The sequence below is a fragment of the Carcharodon carcharias genome, chromosome 13 (assembly GCF_017639515.1).
Source record: "Carcharodon carcharias isolate sCarCar2 chromosome 13, sCarCar2.pri, whole genome shotgun sequence".
Taxonomy (NCBI): Eukaryota; Metazoa; Chordata; class Chondrichthyes; order Lamniformes; family Lamnidae; genus Carcharodon; species Carcharodon carcharias.
Window position 1 is genome coordinate 90,566,178 of NC_054479.1, and position 18,540 is coordinate 90,584,717.

An 18,540-nucleotide genomic window follows, 5' to 3' on the forward strand; every position below is an offset into this window, starting at 1 on the left:
ATGGTGACAGGAGAGTTTCTTTACTTCGAGAATGTAATTTGCAACAGTCTCACTTGTATGCTGCTTCCTTTGACGGAATATAACTCTCAGTGAAATCTTATTTTTAGTCGTGACGTTATGAGTACAGAATCTCATTAATGACAGAATAGTTCACGGGGGTCTCACAGGCAACATTGGTTAGGCACCACCTCAAAAGCATCTCACCCCATAATGGTTAGGAAAACATTTACTTTATTCTCATCTCCTATTTTATTCACTTTTAGCCAATTGTGAAACCTTTGTTGATTCAAGCAATCCTTTTTGTTAGAGTTGAATTCCCCCATTGTCCCGAAGTCTGCCTACAGTGCCGTATTTTCAATTATGTACCATGTTAACTCACTGTGTACACATGGAGTACTTTTAAATCACTTGAGCTTCCTCAAAATCAACTTTAGGAGTTTCAAGAAGTGTGTCACAATGCTCTTCAGTCTTTAAGTTCTCAAAGGAACTGTAAAAAGAATTCTACCCTATCTTTATCACCATCATTCTGTTGTGTCTTGCACTGAGTAAGACTTGCACATGCTCAGGTCCAGGCAGCTCTTATTGAACTAACTTTATTTATATTCCCAACAGAGAGGGCAGCTGAGAGGACACAAAACGCTTAGATCTTGCAATATATTACACCTCGACCTTAAACGTTCACTCCCCCACAGTGGCAGTAGTGTGTATCATATGTAAGATGCACAGCAGCAACTCACTTGAGGCTCTTTTGACAGCACCTTCCAAACCCGCGACCTCTGGCACCTAACAGAAGGCTTTGTCTTTAGTTGCCAAGGCCCTAAGCTCTATAATGCCCTTCCTAAACCTCTCCAGCTCTCTCTCTCTTACTCTTACGGTGTTCCTTAAAATTTACCTCTTTGATCATCTACCTTAATATCTCCCTATGTGGCTCAGTGTCAAATTTAGACCCTCCTGTGAAGCACCTTGGATTCTTTTATTTCTGCTGCTCATGTGCAGTGACTATGTGTGTGGTATTTTCCACTAATAGGATACCGCCATCAGTCCAAAAAGATGCTTTGCCTACCATACAACTGAACAACGTCCTGTATGAATTTCAGCGCTGGTGCAATGACAGATACATAGACCATACATTCCAGCAATTAGCTGATCAAATCAAACAGCACATACCTTCTATTGTTTGTAATAGGCAGAATAGAGAAAACCCAAAACAACACATCTATTGTTGGTAGTGATTCTGCAATTAGGCAGCACTTGCTGGGGAGGCAATGGCATAGTGGTATTGTCGCTAGACTAATAATCCGGAGTCCCAGGGTAACGCTCTGGGGACACGGGTTCGAACATGGCAGATGGTGGAATTTGAATTCAATAAAAACCTGGAATTTAAAAAAAAATGTCTAATGATGATCATGAAACCATTGTCAGTTGTTGTAAAAACCCATCTGGTTCACTAATGCCCTTTAGGAAGGAAATCTGCTGTCCTTACCTGGTTTGGCCTACATGTGACTCCAGACCCACAGCAATGTGGTTGACTCGTAAATTCCCCCTGAACAAGGGCGTAAGGGTAGGGATGGGCAATAAATGCTGGCCTAGCCAGTGATGCCCACGTCCATGAATGAATTAGAAAAAATCCTGAGTGCACTAATAGCTACACTAACAACCAATTTAAGATAATCAGCCTATCAGTTATGCTCACCATCTCTCTGTAAACAAAAGGAATATGATCAAGCCTTGCGCCTTTTCTGAATTACCTGGGAGCTTGAGGAGCCTATAGTTCTCTGTTGATTTCTTCAATTAGTGTTGACTTGCCAACTATCAGCACCTGTAGCATAAATTATTGTAACCATTTGAAATTTGGCATTCTTACATTTGTCCTGATGAGTGCACCATGACAAGCTTCAACAGTATGCTTCTCTGTTCAGCAATTTGAACCTGTTTGGTTGGCGAAAGAGGGTTAAAAGGGGACATAATCCAGGTTTTAGAAATGCTGAAAGATGCAAATAGTTTAGTAGTAAGCATACTGAACAATAATTGAAAGGTTGGAAGAGCTTGTGTTATTTCAAAGCAGCTCCAATAGTTGGGAAGAAGGTGTGGAATTAAGCAGAACTCCCCTTTAGGGGATTAAGTTAGTTATGTAGAGCCCACATTAAGGCAATTGCACAGTTTAGAAATGTTTAGAAATGTTTAGAAATAGTTGATTTGTTGGGACACAGGACATTTTTTTTCTTGCTTTCAACTTCAATTATGTTCTAAATAGAAACTTTGGTAAAGTTTAACCACATGGTTCTTAATGATGATAATGAGTTTCGAGCTATTCGCAGTTTAATCCACTAAGAATATGGTAGATTTCACTAAAGGTATTGGAATTGTAAACATTTAACCCCTTTAAAAGCATGAGGGGATAAGAAGTTCTTCATCACCTGTCCAGGTCTGAAGTTATTTCTGAGATATAAAGAACTATCACACAATCACACTAAAGAGGCTCATGATGAAAATCCTGAATGTTACTCTGTCAAATTCAAGATATAAGACACATAGCAGCATTTGAGTTCTTGATACTAATAACTAAAGATCAAAGACTGGAAAAAATAATATTGTTTAAGAATAAAAGAGGCTTGAGATTGTCAACAGGAGGCAGATAGGTACAAGAAAACTATATAAACCTCTAAAGCAAGCAGTTAGATCCTGTATCCTTCAATGGTTTCCCAGAGAAGACTTTATGTCTTTTCTTGGTTGGGTTCTTTTGAATTGCTGTATTAATAATTGTCCCTAGATCTTGAACAGAAGTATTATGGAGATCTCAAAAAGATTACACCTGCTCCAAAAATTATATTTGCTGACAGCTTTAATACATCCATACAATGAATCATTATTTTACAGCCTGAGCATGTTCATTTAAAAATACATCACCATTGCACTGTAAAAGAAAGCCCAACTGTTATTTTGCCATGTAGCATGAGTAGGTGTTATTAATATTAATGTTAAGGATGTGGCTGTTTAATAAATGAATAACTATCATATTTGATGTTGCTATGAATTATTTTACCATAGAACAGATTTGGAAAATGTGTTAAATATATCAACAGCAGTATTTTTTTAGGACACTGAAATGATCAATGATTAATATGTTAATAAGTCAAGCTTTGATGTTGCTTCCCCTTAGACTGTTTTATTTACTGTCTATAGTAGGTGGAGATCCAGCTTTTGTATTTTATTAGCTGCCAGGCTGGATTTGTAGCAAATGGTGAGAGAACCAACACAAGGCAAATACTTAATTGACCTCATCCTCACCAAGCTACCTGTACCAGGTAGGTCTGTCCATGGCAGTATTGGTATGAGTGACCATTTCACAATCCTTGTGGGGAACAAAGTCCCAGCTTCACAGTGCAGATGTCCTCCATCACGTTACATGGCACAACTAGTGTGCAAAATGGGATAGATTAACAACAGATGTAGTAGCTCAAAATTGGGCATCCATGAGGCTTCGTGGGCCTTCAGCAGCAGCATAATTGTATTCCACCACAATCTAAGACTTTGCATCCCTCATTCTGCCATGACCATTAACCCTGGCTCAATAAAGAGTGAAGAGCATGCTGGGAGCAGCATCAGTTGTACCTGGGAATGATGTGCCAAACTAATGAAGCTACAACACAGGAAATCATTGTACTGAACAGTGGAAGGAGCATGCTAAGCAATACCACACCTAACAGATTGGAGAGATGGTGGTGTGGTGGTAATATCACTGGACTAATAATCCAGAGACCTGGGCAAATGCTCTGGGGGCATGGATCCAAATGGCAGCTGGTAGAATTTAAATTTAATTAAAAAACCTGGAATATAAAGCTAGTCACAGTAGTGGTGACCATATCAACACTTATCAACTGTTGTACTAATACTCTTAATGGAAGGAAATTTGCCATCTTTACCTGGTTCAGCTTATAAACTTCAGACCCACAGCAATGTGGTTGACTCTTAACTACCCTCTGAAATGGCCTAGCAAGCCAGTCAGTTGAAGGGCAATAAGTGACCATGAGGTTAGTCTAAATTGAGGTTATAAAAATATGTTGCACTCTATTGTAATCAACTTAATTCCATCATGTTAAGCATTCCAATGGAGATAGATGGCAATAAGTGTAAAAGAAAGATTTACATTTCATGACCACAGAGCATTCCAAAACATTTCACAATAGCTTTTATAAAGCGTAGGAAACACAATTTATACACAGCATGATCCCACAAACAACACTGTCATGATAATCTGTTTCTGTGATGTTGGTTCAGGGATGAATATTGTCCAGGACACCAGGGTTAACTATCCTTCAAAAGATTGTCATGGGATCTTTCATGCTTATCTCAGTATATATGGGGTCACACTTTGACATTTCACCCAAAATGCCCCACCTCAAACAGTGTAACCTAAATTTTTACATTCAAATTCTGGAGTGAGACTTGAATCCACAATCTTCTGAGTCAGAGGGGTGAGTGTTACCAACTGAGCCATAGTTGATGCATACCAGAACCAATACCAGTAAAGGATGAGAAAAATATTTGTTTTTTAAAAGACAAATATCAAAGGAATGAGGGCTAGACTCTACCCTCAGCCTTTGAAGGTGACATGCCAGAGCAGTAGCCATAATGTAATTACTGGGCTTTGTGAAGGTTTTACAGTCTCCAGGTACCTGTAGGCCCATTAGTAAAATGATAATATTTAGTAAAATAATGGTAATTATTCTACAACTTAGGCTGGGATTCCACCTCATTGTGAAGAAGAACATCCTGGTGACAGGTGTAAATTTGCCTTTTACTAGTCTTAAACTGTGTCCCCTTGTCCCACTTGCACAAATTACTTTAAAGTAATTTTCCATATTTACTTTATCTACGCTGTTCAGTGCCTTGTACGATTCATAAGGTTGTAGAAGTTTACAGCACTGAAAGTGGCCATTTGACCATTTGTGCCTGTGTTCACACTTTGCCAGGCCAAACTAAGACTAATCTCAGCCCTGGTCACTCCCCATTGGTGTGTATCTTCCTCTGCTTGCAAAATGTTTGCAAAATAATTTAATAAGCTAATAGACCGTAAGCTTTTTTTGAGTTGCAGTAAACCAATAGTAATCGTACATTCCAGAGCTAATGTGACTCTAGATGAATGAGTGTGAGATCTCCGTGATGCAGCAATCCCACACCACATGAACTATAACCTTAATGGGATGAATGGATCTTTATTTTCCTTAACTTTCTATGCACTTAAGAATAATTATGGACCAAAAGAAAAGAGCTCTTAGCTCATACATGTCTTTTTAAATTCATTTATGGGATGTGGGCATGACTGGCTAGGCCAGCCTTTATTACCAATTCCTAATTGCCAATTGCTGTTGAGAAGGTGGTGGTGAGCCACCTTCTTGAACCACTCCAGTCCATGTGGTGTAGGTACACCCACAGTGCCATTAGGGAGGGTGTTTCAGGATTTTGACCCAGCGACAGTGAAGGAATGGCAATATATTTCCAAGTCAGGGTGATGAGTGACTGGAGTGGATCTTGCAGGCGGTGGTGTTCTGCTGAATCGTGCTGAAGATGAAGTTTGTAGTTTATATTTAATAGGGATAATTTTGACTTTGGGCACTAGAGTAAAGTGAGCAATATTGGATCAGCTGCCCATTAATCAACTCTCCCAACTTTTACTTGTATTGAAGTCAATGTGAATGACAATCAGGAAGGGATGTATAATGGGTAGCTGATCTAATAATGCTTTCTGTACACTTTTGTCCAAAGTCAAGATTGGGGGAGATGGTGGTGTAGTGGTAATGGTACTGGACTAGTAATCCAGAAGGCCAGGCTAATGCTCTGGGGGTGTGGATTCAAATCCCACTGGTAAAATTTAAATTAGTTTAATAAAATCTGGAATTGAAAGCTAGTAATGGTAAATAATGAATCTATTTCAATTGTTGTAAAAGCCTTTCTGGTTTGCCAATGCCTTTTAGGCTGACACTTAACTGACCTTTGAAGTGGCCCAACAAGCCAATCAGTTCATTTAGGGATGAGCAACAAATGCTGGCCTTGCTAGCAATGCCCACATTCCATGAAAGAATGAAAAAAAAACAATTATTTTTTAAGTGTATTCCATATTTATATGCTACCTTTTACTCTTCAATTTTACAATATATTATTATTTATTTTCTAAATATAAATTGAATTTTTGAATTTCAGGTTGGGGAAGTCAAAGTTCGAAGGTTCAGATCCACCATAACACATGGCTGCACTTCCCTGGACACAGCTTCCGCTGGATTCTCACATTTATCCTCCTCTTTGTACTCGTCTGCGAAATTGCAGAGGGAATGGTTTCAGATCGGTATGGTTTGGATTTATTAAAATTTAACACCTTCAAACATTGTGGTATTGCAAATGGAATATTGAAAATGTAACCATAAGACTAAAAAATATAGCGCCATTGTTTTGATTGCATTGAGAGCTCACACTTGGTGAAATGGAATTTTAAACGCAAAAATTCCTGCTTTTGCTAATTTTAGTGACAGAGTTGACATGAAAATAAAAGTGGTAAATGTTGGTGGAAAGTGCTAAAGAACTAATCAACCTATATCGGTCGAATCTGCCTTGAGTGAGGATAATGAACTGGAAAATCTCAAAGGGGTCACTGCAGTATATGGGAGGTTTTATATGTCGGCAAGCTTGGTTGATGTACCCATTGGGAGGTACATAATAGTGGAACAGGATGGAGGAGCACAGAGGACATGAGTCCAACTGGTTTTGCCCTGATCTTCCATAAGAGTCTGCTGCCTGGGCATGAGGAGGAGCAGTGCATGAGCAGGCAAAGGTTCACCATGGAAACTGTGGCTCATAATCTTTTTTTTCATGACAACCTGCAAAGACAATCCATCCATCTGCAATTCACGAATCATAATTAAAACCTTCATCCTCACATTTAAATCTTTCAATGGCTTCTTCCCGCCCTACCTCCTATGATCTCTGCAACTATGACCAGGGTTTTCCAGTCCCGCCCACTGCCGGGATCATCCGGTCCCGCGGTGGGACCCGCCAAGATGGGGCTGGAAAATCCCGGCCTATGGCTCTCTTTGCATTTAAGGTAATCTTTGAGTTCCATATGCTGCATTTGTCTGATCACTGAATGACGTGACTGACTGATTACATGGCCAAGATCAGGCAGCTCTGGAGACCTATTCAGGCATCTAAGTTCATTCCTGGGACGTCTTTTAGTCAATTTAATACTGAGATGTTTCCATCAAGCACATTTGTAAAAGCTTAACTTAGCCCCACTCTGATATGCTGTTAACTGTTGCATCTCTTAAATATTTCCATTACTGTACATAGGTACAGTCACGGATCTGAAGCCATTCTGTTTCTCTCTGCTCAGATGCTTCCAAACCTGCTGAATATTTGCACCATTTTCTGTTTTCTAAAAATATGCAGAATCGCAACATCAATTTTGCATTTGTGTGTTTTCTTTTGGTGTTGGTTCTGCTGTTATGAAAGGGGAATGTTAGCCCTAAGGAGGACAATACTTTGCACTGATCTGCCTGCACTTTTGTTCATTCAGTAAATGATGAAGCTTATTTTCTGAGGATTCACCAGTGGTGGTGACAGTTCCTTAGCCCTAGCACCTGACTGAAGGATTCGGACCCTGTGTTTAAATTCACCCTCCCAAAGGCTGCTCCACACCCCCTAACCCAGTAACCTGGGTAAGCGAGTCAGAATCCACCCACTTCTTTTCTCACCCCCGACTATTTCTCCTCCCACTCCCACCCTTCCTCCTATCTCCATTCCGTCTCCTCACCTCCCAAATCCTCCATACTTCTTCACCTCCCTCCACGTCCTTCCCCTATCCCATTCCTCCCCCTGTCTCATTCCTCTCCCATCCCACATACTTTCTCTTCCCCCTTCCATGCCCTCTTCTCCCCCCTCCTCTCTCCTCCCCTCATCAATCCCCTCTCTCATCCTCCCCCTACATTTAATTTCATCTGCCATGTGTCTGCCCATTCCACCAGCCTGTCTATATCCTCTTGAAGTCTAACATTATCCTCCTTACAGAATCACAGAATCTCACAGTGCAGAAGAGGCCCTTCGGCCCATCGAGTTTGCACCAACACGTGAAAAACACTTGACCTACCTACCTAATCCCATTTACCAGCACATGCATCTTGGGTCGTATATCTGGACTCTGGCGTTCCGGAGGCCGGAAGATCTGGCCTATTATCTGGTCTTCTTTTTCATTCCTATTTGTGGGACCCTGTTGTACAAAAGTTAGTCAAGATGCTTTGGGACATCCAGCACTCACAAAAAGACCATCTGAATGCAAGTTCTTTCTTTCTAATATCCCTCATCTTGATGATACCCAAAATCGTGCAGAGTGTAGTTGACCAAGTCTACTGGAATGCTGTAAATGTTCCAAGTGTTTAGTGAGAAAAGAACTGCAGCATAGCAAGCAAGTTTTCTATGGACCCACAAAGGAAAGCAAAGTGAAAGCACTATGATGTAGAGAGACAAGAGCCATTTCCATTGAAATAAACCCTGCTGAATGGAAAAGATTGAATATCTGTCTGATACGGTGAGATGATTAAATAATTTTACCCTTTGTCATGGCTATAACTTGAAAACCCTTACAAAAATGCCCTGCAAACATACTTGGATCTGTGTTCCTAATTGACAGTAAAGTGTAAGTGCTTCATAAGATTATTTCCCAATTGCCCTTGGCTATCTCTATAGTGCTACATAAATTTGATATCACACTTTATCCTAGAACCATGACTCCATAAATAACCTTCTTATGCAGTGCTAATGTTTTTATCTGCCAAGATTCCTAAATTGTTCAAGAAATGCTACAATTCTGTTCACAGAGATGCACTCTATTCCATAAAACATAAGTTTTAAGCTTGTAAATAGTTTGCCTTAGGATGGTGTTTTCTAATGGAAATTATTGACTACTCATAGGAGTGCACAGGGTACGACTATTTTAGCCACATGTGCTAATCTTAGTAGAAAACCCCTTACATGCATTCAAATAATACAGGTAAATGTGTTTCACATGTCATATTTACTTAACAAATATTCTCACCATTCAGTTACCAAGGAAGTATTGTAAAGTGCTCACAATGAACAAAAGACCCTTGCATGCTCTCATTTCTGTCTTACTATTTTGCCAACAAGTGCACAAAAGGATTAAATTTCATGTGCATGTGAATATTGAGACCACAGGCCCAATGACTGTGTCTACTATTTATTTAACATTTATTAATCAAAAATGCAATTAGCCATATCTGAATTCCAAACATATTGAACATTGCCTTAGAATGGGTTATAAGTTAAATGCAGTTGATTTTGTGCAAGTGTGGCAAGATATTATTCAAATGAATCCATTTAGTCTCATTAACCAATGCAAATTGCAGTTATCTATTATTAACCAGTGCCTCTATATCCCATTTGAGGGTGGGGGGGAAGGGGGAGGGCGGAGTTCACACTTCATGAACAGACTTAGACCAGAATCTTTGGGTCAGTGAGCTGGGGCAGGCCCCACGCACTGATGTGTAAAGTGATGTGCAGTGACGTCGGGACTGTGTCATTCACACCTTGAGTTTGGTGGACGCGCACAGGAGTCAGCTGCACACCCGCTGAACTGTCAAAGGCCTATTAAGGTCATTTAAAAAGCAATTAAAATAATTAACTGAGCTGCCCATCCAACCTTAAGGTTGGTGGGCATGCAAAGAGCCCAGGCAGCCTTCGCATTTATCATAAAACCTCATCCACGGGCGGGATGAGATTTCATGAAGGTTTTTAAATTTTAATAAAAATTTTTTCAAAAATTCATAGACATGTCCCAGCTCATGTGACACTGTCACATGAGGGGACATGTCTTAAATTTTTTTTCCCTTTTTGTTAAAAATCAAACTGATCTCCCTGAGGCAGCGATTTCTGTGCTCTTTCGCGAGTCTGCGCGATAGAGCTCAGGCCCTGACTCAGCCTACTCCCCACCCCCCCCCGCCCCCCCCCGCACAGGGAGCACTCAGGGCTTCCGGGTGTGCATCACGCTGGGCGGGCCTTACTTGGCCCACCCACGTAAAATGGCAGCGCACAGCCAATTGCGGGCTGCATGCCCGCCCACGCCTGCTCCCGCCCAACCCCCCCCCCACCACGACGGGAAGAAAATTCTCCCCAAAGTAATGAAAGATGATCCCCACTCTCCCATAGACAGTGAAGGCAGCTTACCTGCCTTAATACAGGACTCAACCCATGAAACAAAATGGTAAGTCCTTGTTCTAGTTGCAAAGCTTTACTTGAACGAGCTTTTCCTTTTAACCACTCGTTGCTTTGATGGTAGTATTGGGAGGGAAAGTGAAAATTGGGGGGTGAGGTTCATTTTCTTTGCTCTGATTGACCGACCCCGCCCCTGTGAAACTTCTTCACCAGTCAGGGTGTTCGCAAAAAGAAATTTTTTCTGGCCAATCCCAGAGCACATGTAACTTTCAGACCAGAGTGTAGAATTGGCAGGGAAAAGAGCGCGCAAAAAATATAAGGAGACTGGTTTCAACATGAGGTTAAATAGCTGCATCACTTTCAGGGCGCATACAAATTGTTTTATATCTGACACCATAGTCTATATGTATTTTTGGTAATTAACATTTCCCTAATTGTTTTAAAATGTAAATTGCATTCAGGTCCCCAATCGCTGACACCTGTACTCTTGATGCTCATTTGGGATTGTTATGCATTCTAATTGTTGTAGCTTTCCTCCCATTTGGATATTGCTCAAGTAACACATTACTGCTGCACAGAAATGTGTCAAGACATCAGAACAAGCGCAAAGGGATTCCTCAAAGCATAACACACTGTGAGAGAAGACATGACAGTGGGCGCAGGATTAGTTTTCAATGCTGATGCTTGATTTATGTTAATAAATTTTGTATTAATAATGACAATGAATTCAAAACTGCTATTTTTGTTCATGTGGTTTATCCGGTTTGGGATCCTTTGTAACTTCTCTAGTGCCACCTGATTGCAAGTTGAAATTGTGAAAAGCGGACGGTGCTGCCAATTTTTGCAGATTCCTACTTCTTGGTTTAATGGCCTGAACAAATTCAACAGAATGACTCAGTGGCTCATTAGAAAGTAAATGGCCCAGTAGTGTGAAAAATAATTAACTACTGGGAATTGCTAATCTGTAGTTTAATATGTGTTTAAAAGGACGACCTGATTCTAAAAGCGTTCCAGTTCAAGTCTTCACTATGCACTCTTCCAGAACAAAAGAAGCAATTCTGTCTTTTAAAAAAAAAATCTGTCAATAATTTTGAGAAAATTACAGTAAACATTTAGTTTATCTGTGATTTTGTTCATTGTAAAGTTGACATTTATGGAACCAAATAACGATTCCTACTCCCCCTCCACCCCAACCCCTTCCAACATCCCCAAACTGCCCACCCTTCCCCCTCTCCAAACTTCCCCAGTAGCAGCACAGTAACTCTAAATTCTGATTTTTTAAAGCTGGGATCAGGTCCTAAGCTCTGGCCTGGGTGAAGAGAACTCCGTTTAAAACATTGAGTCTGGTGTTTGGAACCATCTGCACCTCTCTCTCCCGGGCCCTGGTCAGAGGTGCCAGAGTGGTGCTCTGGCAGCACTACATCCCTGCCCTGAATAGCCTAGCTCTTAGTGGTGGCGTAGTGGCATTGTCACTAGACTGGTAATCCAGAGACAAAAACAGAATTACCTGGAAAAACTCAGCAGGTCTGGCAGCATCGGCGGAGAAGAAAAGAGTTGACGTTTCGAGTCCTCATGACCCTTCAACAGAACTGATTTGACCCAGGCCAGAATCTTCGGGTCAGTGTATAGGGGTGGGCCCCGCTCGCTGACACATGAAATGATGCATGGTGATGTCGGGCATGCATCCTGATGTCACTGCACGCCATTCCAATTTTCAGTTCGGTGGGTGTGCACCAGAGTCGGCTGCGCACCCGCCGAACTGCCAAAGGCCTATTAAGGCCATTTTAAAACTAATTAGAATAATTAACGGAGCTGTCCGTCCAACCTCCAGGTTGGCGGGCAGGTGAAGAGCCCAGGCGGCCTTCGCATTTATCATGAAATCTCATCCACAGGCAGGATGAGGTTTCATGAAATGTTTACTGTCACATGGGGGGACATGTCTTAAATAATGAAAAAAAAACATTTTAAAATTTTTGATAATCAAACTACTCTTCCTGAGGCAGTGCTGTGCATGCATGAAAGAGCACTCAGCCTCCTCCCCCTGCCCGCACAGGGAGCACTCAGTGTTTCTGAGTGGGCGTCATGCTCACCTGCGCGCCCACTCGTGCCTGCTCCCACTCAGCACCTCCCCACCACCTCCCCCCCCTTCCACCGATGGGGAGAAAATTCTTCCCCCAGGGTAATGTTCTGGGGACCTGAGTTTGAATCCCATAACGGCAGATGGTGGAATTTGAATTCAATAAAAATCTGGAATTAAAAATTTAACGATGGCCACGAAACTATTGTCAATTGTTGTAAAAACCCATCTGCTTCACTAATGTCCTTTAGGGAGATAAATCTGCTATCTTTACCTGGTCTGGCCTACACATGACTCCCCATACCCACAGCAATGTGGTTGACTCTGAAATGGCCTCGAGAGCTACTTCTCAAGGGCAATTAGGGATGAGTAATAAATGCTGGCTTAGCTAGTGATGCCCACACCCCATGAATGAATAAAAAAATGTTTAAGAGTGTGTCTCCTTGTTCTGGATTCCACCAGCAGAGAAAATAGTTTCCCTCTATGTACCCTATCAGAACCTTTAATCACCTCACCTCAACTAGATCACCCCTGATTTTTCTATACTAGGGGGAAAACAAGTCTGGTCTAAGCAACCCATCTTCATAATTTAACTCTTTCAGCCCTGGTATAATTCTGGTGAATCAACACTGCACTCCTTCCAAAGTTAATATATCTTTCTTGAGATGCAGTGCCAGGGAACGAACCCAATACTCTAAATGGAGTCGAACCAGAGCTTTAACTGTAGTATAATATCCATCCCTTTGTATACCAGTCCCCTTGAGCGAAAGGCTAACATTCTGTTAGCCTTTTAAAATGATGGTTTTATAGCTGTCCCCTAGTTTTTAGTAATTTCTCTACATTGATTCCTAAATCTCTCTGCTTGTCCACAGTTCCTAGCTTTTCACCATTTAAACAATGCTCCAATATATTTTAGATCTCAGTGAATGACCTCGTACTTCCCCACACTGCATTCTATTTGCCACAGTTCTGTCCAATTACACTAACAATGTCCCTTTGCAACTTTCTGCTCCTAACTATATTACTTAATCTGTGAGGAAATCTATTTTTTTATTGCTGACTTTAAATAAAACATTACTGGTCCAGAGCTGTAACCATATTTGGGGGCCTGGTCTGGTATTGTCACAAATATGTCACCTAATTTAGTGTTATTGGCAAACTTGAATATGAGGCTCTCGTCTTTCATCAAATTCAATTATTAAAAAATATAACAAGAAGCTGAAGTTCCAGTATGGGTCCCCGGGGGTTAGCATTAGTCACACCCTCACAATTGAAGTAGATATTCATACCTCCTCTCTGTTTCCTACCTCTGAACCAATTCCCTACCCATGTCAATGGGAGAAACTCAGCTTACTGAATGGAAATCAATCCCAGGCTGTGGCAGTGAATCCATATTGAACTTGAAACCTCTAGACAACCAGGGAAGGCTGGTACACGGGATGTGGGCTTCGCTGGCTGGGCCAGCATTTATTGCCCACCCCTGGTTGCCCTTGAGAAGGTGGTGGTGAGCTGTCTTCTTGAACCGCTGCAGTCCCTGTGGTGTAGGTGCACCCACAGTGCTGCTAAGAAGGGAGCTCCAGGATTTTGACCCAGTGACAGTGAAGGAACGGTGATATATTTCCAAGTCAGGATGGTGAGTGGCTTGGAGGCGAACTTGCAGGTGGTGGTGTTCCCATCTATCTGCTGCCCTTCTCCTTCTAGATGGTAGTGGTTGTGAGTTTGGAGAGTGTTGTCTAAGGAGCCTTGGTGGATTCCTGTAGTGCATCTTGTAGATGCTACACACTGCTGCTACTGTGCATCAGTGGAGGGAGTGAATGTTTGTGGATGTGGTGCCAATCAAGCGGCTGCTTTGTCCTGGATGGTGTCAAGCTTCCTGCGTGTTGTGGGAGCTACACTCATCCAGGCAAGTGGGGAGTATTCCATCACACTCCTGACTTATTCCTCGTAGATGGTGGACAGGCTTTGGGGAGTCAGGAGGTGAGTTACTCCTCGCATGATTCCTACCCCCTGACCTGCTTTTGTAACCACAATGTTTATATAGCTAGTCCAGTTCAGTTTCTGGTCAATGGTAACTCCCAGGATGTTGATAGAGGGGGATTCAGTGACGGTAATGCCATTGAACATCAAGGGCTGATCGTTAGATTCTCTCTTGTTGGCGATGGCCATTGTCTGGCACTTGTGTGGTGTGAATGTTACTTGCCACTTGTCAGCCCAAGCCTGGATATTGTCCAGGTCTTGCTACATTTGGACATGGACTGCTTCAGTATCTGAGGAGTCGCAAATGGTGTTGAACATTGTGCAATCATCAGCAAATATCCTCACTTCTGACCTTGATGGAAGGAAGGTTATTGATGAAGCAGCTGAAGATGGTTGGGCCTAGGACGCTACCCTGAGGAACTCCTGCAGTGATGCCCTGGAGCTGAGATGACTGACCTCCAACAGCCACAACTATCTTCCTTTGTGCTAGGTATGACTCCAACCAATGGAGAGCTTTCCCCCGATTCCCATTAAGTCCAGTTTTGCTTGGGCTCCTTGTTGCTACACCGAGTCAAATGCTGCCTTGATGTCAAGGCAGTCACTCCCACCTCACTCCAGGAACTTAGCTATTTTGTCCATGTTTGAGCCAAGGCTGTACTGAGGTCAGAAGTTGAGTGACCCTGGCTGAACCCAAACTGAGCATCAGTGAGCAGGTTATTGCTAAGCGAGTGCTGCTTGATAGCACTGTTAATGACCCCATCTATTACTTTTCTGATGATCGAGCTTAGACTGATGAGGCCGTAATTAGCTGGGTTGGATTTGTCCTGCTTTTTGTGTGCAGGATCTGGACAATTTTCCACATAGCCGGGTAGATACCGGTGTTGTGGGTGTACTGGTACAGCTTGGCTATGGGCATGACAAGTTCTGGAGCACAAATCCTCAATACCATTGTCAGAATATTGTTAGGGCCCATAGCCTTTGCAGTATCCAGTACCTTCAGCCGTTTCTTGATATTGCGTGGAATGAATCGAATTGGCTGGAGACTGGCATCTGTGAAGCTGGGGACCTCTGGAGGAGGCCTAGGTGGATCATCCACTTGGCACTTCCGGCTGAAGATTGTGATGCTTCATTCTTATCTTTTGCACTGATGTGCTGGGCTCCCCCATCATTGAGGATGGAGATAGTTGTGAAGCCTCCTCCCCCAGTGGGTTGTTTAATTGTCCACCATCATTCACGATTGGATGTGGCAGGAGCAGAGCTTAGCTCTGATCTGATGATTGTGGGTTCACTTATTTATCTATCTGTCTATCACTTGCTGCTTATGCTGTTTGGCACGCAAGTAGTCCTGTGTTATAGTTTCACCAGGTTGACACCTCATTTTTAGGTATGCCTGGTGCTGCTCCTGGCATGCCCTCCTGCACTCTTCATTGAACCAGGGTTAATACACTGGCTTGATTGTCATTGATAGAGTGGAGGATATGATGGGCCAAAAGGTTACAGATGGTGTTTGAGCACAATTCTGCTGCTGCTGATGGCCCACTGGACCTCATGGATGCCCAGTCTTGAGTTACTAAATTTGTTCAAAATTTACCCCACTTAGCATGGTGGTAATGCCACACAACACAATGGAGGACATCCTCAATGTGAAGGCAGGACTTGGTCTCCACAACGACTGTGCGGTGGTCACTCCTACTGATACTGTCGTGAACTTATGCATCTGCAGCAGGCAGGTATGGTGAGGATGAGGTCAGGTATGTTTTTCCCTCACCACCTGCCATAGACCCAGTCTGAGCTACGTCCTTTAGGATTCGGCCAGCTTTGCTGCTACCGAGCCACACTTGGTGATGGACACTGAAGCCCCCAACCCAGAGTACATTTTGTGTCCTTGCCACCCTGAGTGCTTCCTCCAAGTGGTGTTTAACATGGAGGAGCACTGATTCATCTGCTGAGGGAGGGTGGTACATGGTAATCAGCAGGAGGCCCATGTTTGACCTGATGCCATGAGACTTTATGGAGTGTGTTGCCACCTCTGCTGGGTCTGTCCTGCCTGTGGTCCAGGGAGGGTAATGGTGGTGTCTGGGACATTATCTGTAAGATATGATTCCGTGGGGATGATTATGTCAGGCTGTTGCTTGACTCACTTGTGAGACCACTATCCCAATTTTGGCACTAGTCCCCAGATGTTAGTAAGGAGAACTTTGCAGGGTTGACAGGGCTGATTTTGCCACTGTCATTTCCAGTGCCTAGGTCGATTTCATTGCTTTTTGAGGCTTTGTTGCAGTTTGATACAACTGAATGGCTTGCTAGGCCATTTCAGAGGAAACCACATTGCTGTTGGCCTGGAGTCATGTGTAGGCCAGCAGATTTCATTCCCCAAAAGGGGCATTAGTGATGGGCTTTTAATGATAATCAATAATGGCTTCATGGTCATTATTGGACTTTTAGTTCCAGATTTTTATTATTGGATTCAAATTCCATCTGCCATGGCAGGATTTGAACCCTGATCCCCAGAACATTACCTTGGGTCTCTGGATTAGTAGTCCAGCAACAATACCACCACACCATTTGACTCCATGAGGGAAAGTATGATGCAGCAAAGACCTTGGGCAGGATTTTGTGGGGGCAACAGGGGTCTCAGCTACCAGCTGGAGAGCTGGCGAGACCCCTTGTTGCCCGTTTTCAGGAAGGCCCGCCACATCTTGTGCTGCTCCTTCCCCCAGGATCCCAAAGGTGGAAATCCTGGCCACCCAGAGATGCTGACCAATTAGAGGCCAACAGCTCCTCTGTACTCAGCTTCACCACTGGGGAGGTGGTGGCTGCTGCCGGCACTAAAGCCCAAGAGGCTTAAGATTGAGGAGGCATCAGGCACAGGTGAGTAATGGCAGGGTGGGAGTTGCAGTGCTGTGTGTGGGGAGGGAAGTCAGCAGGCGGGAGGCTTTCAGTGCCCACCCCCCCCTTACAGATGCTGGGCCCCTCGATCGGGCACTACCACCCACCCCCTCCTAGGAGCCCGCAAGCTAACACACTGGGGTTTGCTTGTTGTGCCCCCTGCATGCCGAGACCCCGTCTGTCATTGGGTTAATACCAGCTGCGGCAGGATGATGTCCTTAGGTGGGCATTAATTATCCACTTAAAGGCCTTAATTGACAATGGGATGGGAAGGCCGTCCATGGGCCTTCCCACCATAGACGTAATTGGGATAGAGGCAGGAAAGTGGAAGGATCCTCACCCACCACCCTCCTGCCCAACTAAATGCCCTCCTGCCCACAAACTCACCATTGGAATGGCACAGAATTTCGCCCCTTGAATGAACAAGAACATTTTCTATAAACGTTGGAATAGAAGGTATGAACAATTGTGTAAGAAAAATGCTCTGGATTTCCCATATCTTGACATCTACATCTGAGGTATCCCCAAAGGTATTTTTGCCTGGATGCTAACAGAGAACGAGAAAGAGACTGGTGCAAATGACACATACTAGAGGAATGTCTAATCTGTTGCCTTTGTTTTATTACTTTTCTGGCATGTGGCTTGATATCCATTGAGCCCTTAGTCCCAAATATGCTAATCTATCCTTTTAGTTTGCTGTAAGCTCAGAAAGATTCTGGAGAATAAGCAGAGAATCCTTGGTAAAAATTAACCTAGATACATGTTCTACACTAGAAAATGTAAAATTGCAAAGAAAATCTAATAATTAAAATAAATTATAACGGAAACTCAATCCCTACCTCTTTCTCACATCAATTCGTCTGTCCACATGGGTGATGCTATCTGTCCTGATACAAGATGTTCGGCTCTGCAGTGTCTTCCCTCTTGACCTAGTGATCCCATCATATTAATGGTTCAAAGATATCCAATTGCAAAGAAGTTAAAGGGCCTGCAGAAATTGCTTGGAAATTGGACTCATTAAAACATTAAAATACAAGCTTGTTGTAAAATGGACTTACAATATTTGCCTTTCATCATTCAAGATTAACTGAATGCTCATCCATTTCATTATACCATTAAATATCTGAAGGAGAGTAACTGAACATTTTGTAGGACTCTTTTTTTCAAACCAGATCAAATTACAGTTTCGTTACTGAAAAGAGAGACATGTTGCTGAAGCTTTTCTTCTTGCACTCATGAGGATAAACACAAGAATGCCAAATGTCAAACATTCACAACAACTTATACAACAGGAGAAGAATCAGATGCTGGGTGACAAGGGATATCCACTCGACAACTGGCTCATGACTACACTGTACCACCTATCTTGTGGATGACAC

General features: G+C 42.8%; 1 protein-coding gene across 3 annotated transcripts in view; it reads left to right on the forward strand.

The window, feature by feature from the left end:
- abcc9 (ATP-binding cassette, sub-family C (CFTR/MRP), member 9) overlaps nt 1-18,540 on the forward strand; it is a 204,227-nt gene that overhangs the window by 13,549 nt on the left and 172,138 nt on the right. For all 3 annotated transcript variants that reach the window (XM_041202434.1, XM_041202436.1, XM_041202435.1), the window contains exon 2: nt 6,202-6,343. In XM_041202434.1, the coding sequence (XP_041058368.1) occupies nt 6,202-6,343 (142 nt within the window). The remainder of the gene's footprint in view (nt 1-6,201; nt 6,344-18,540) is intronic.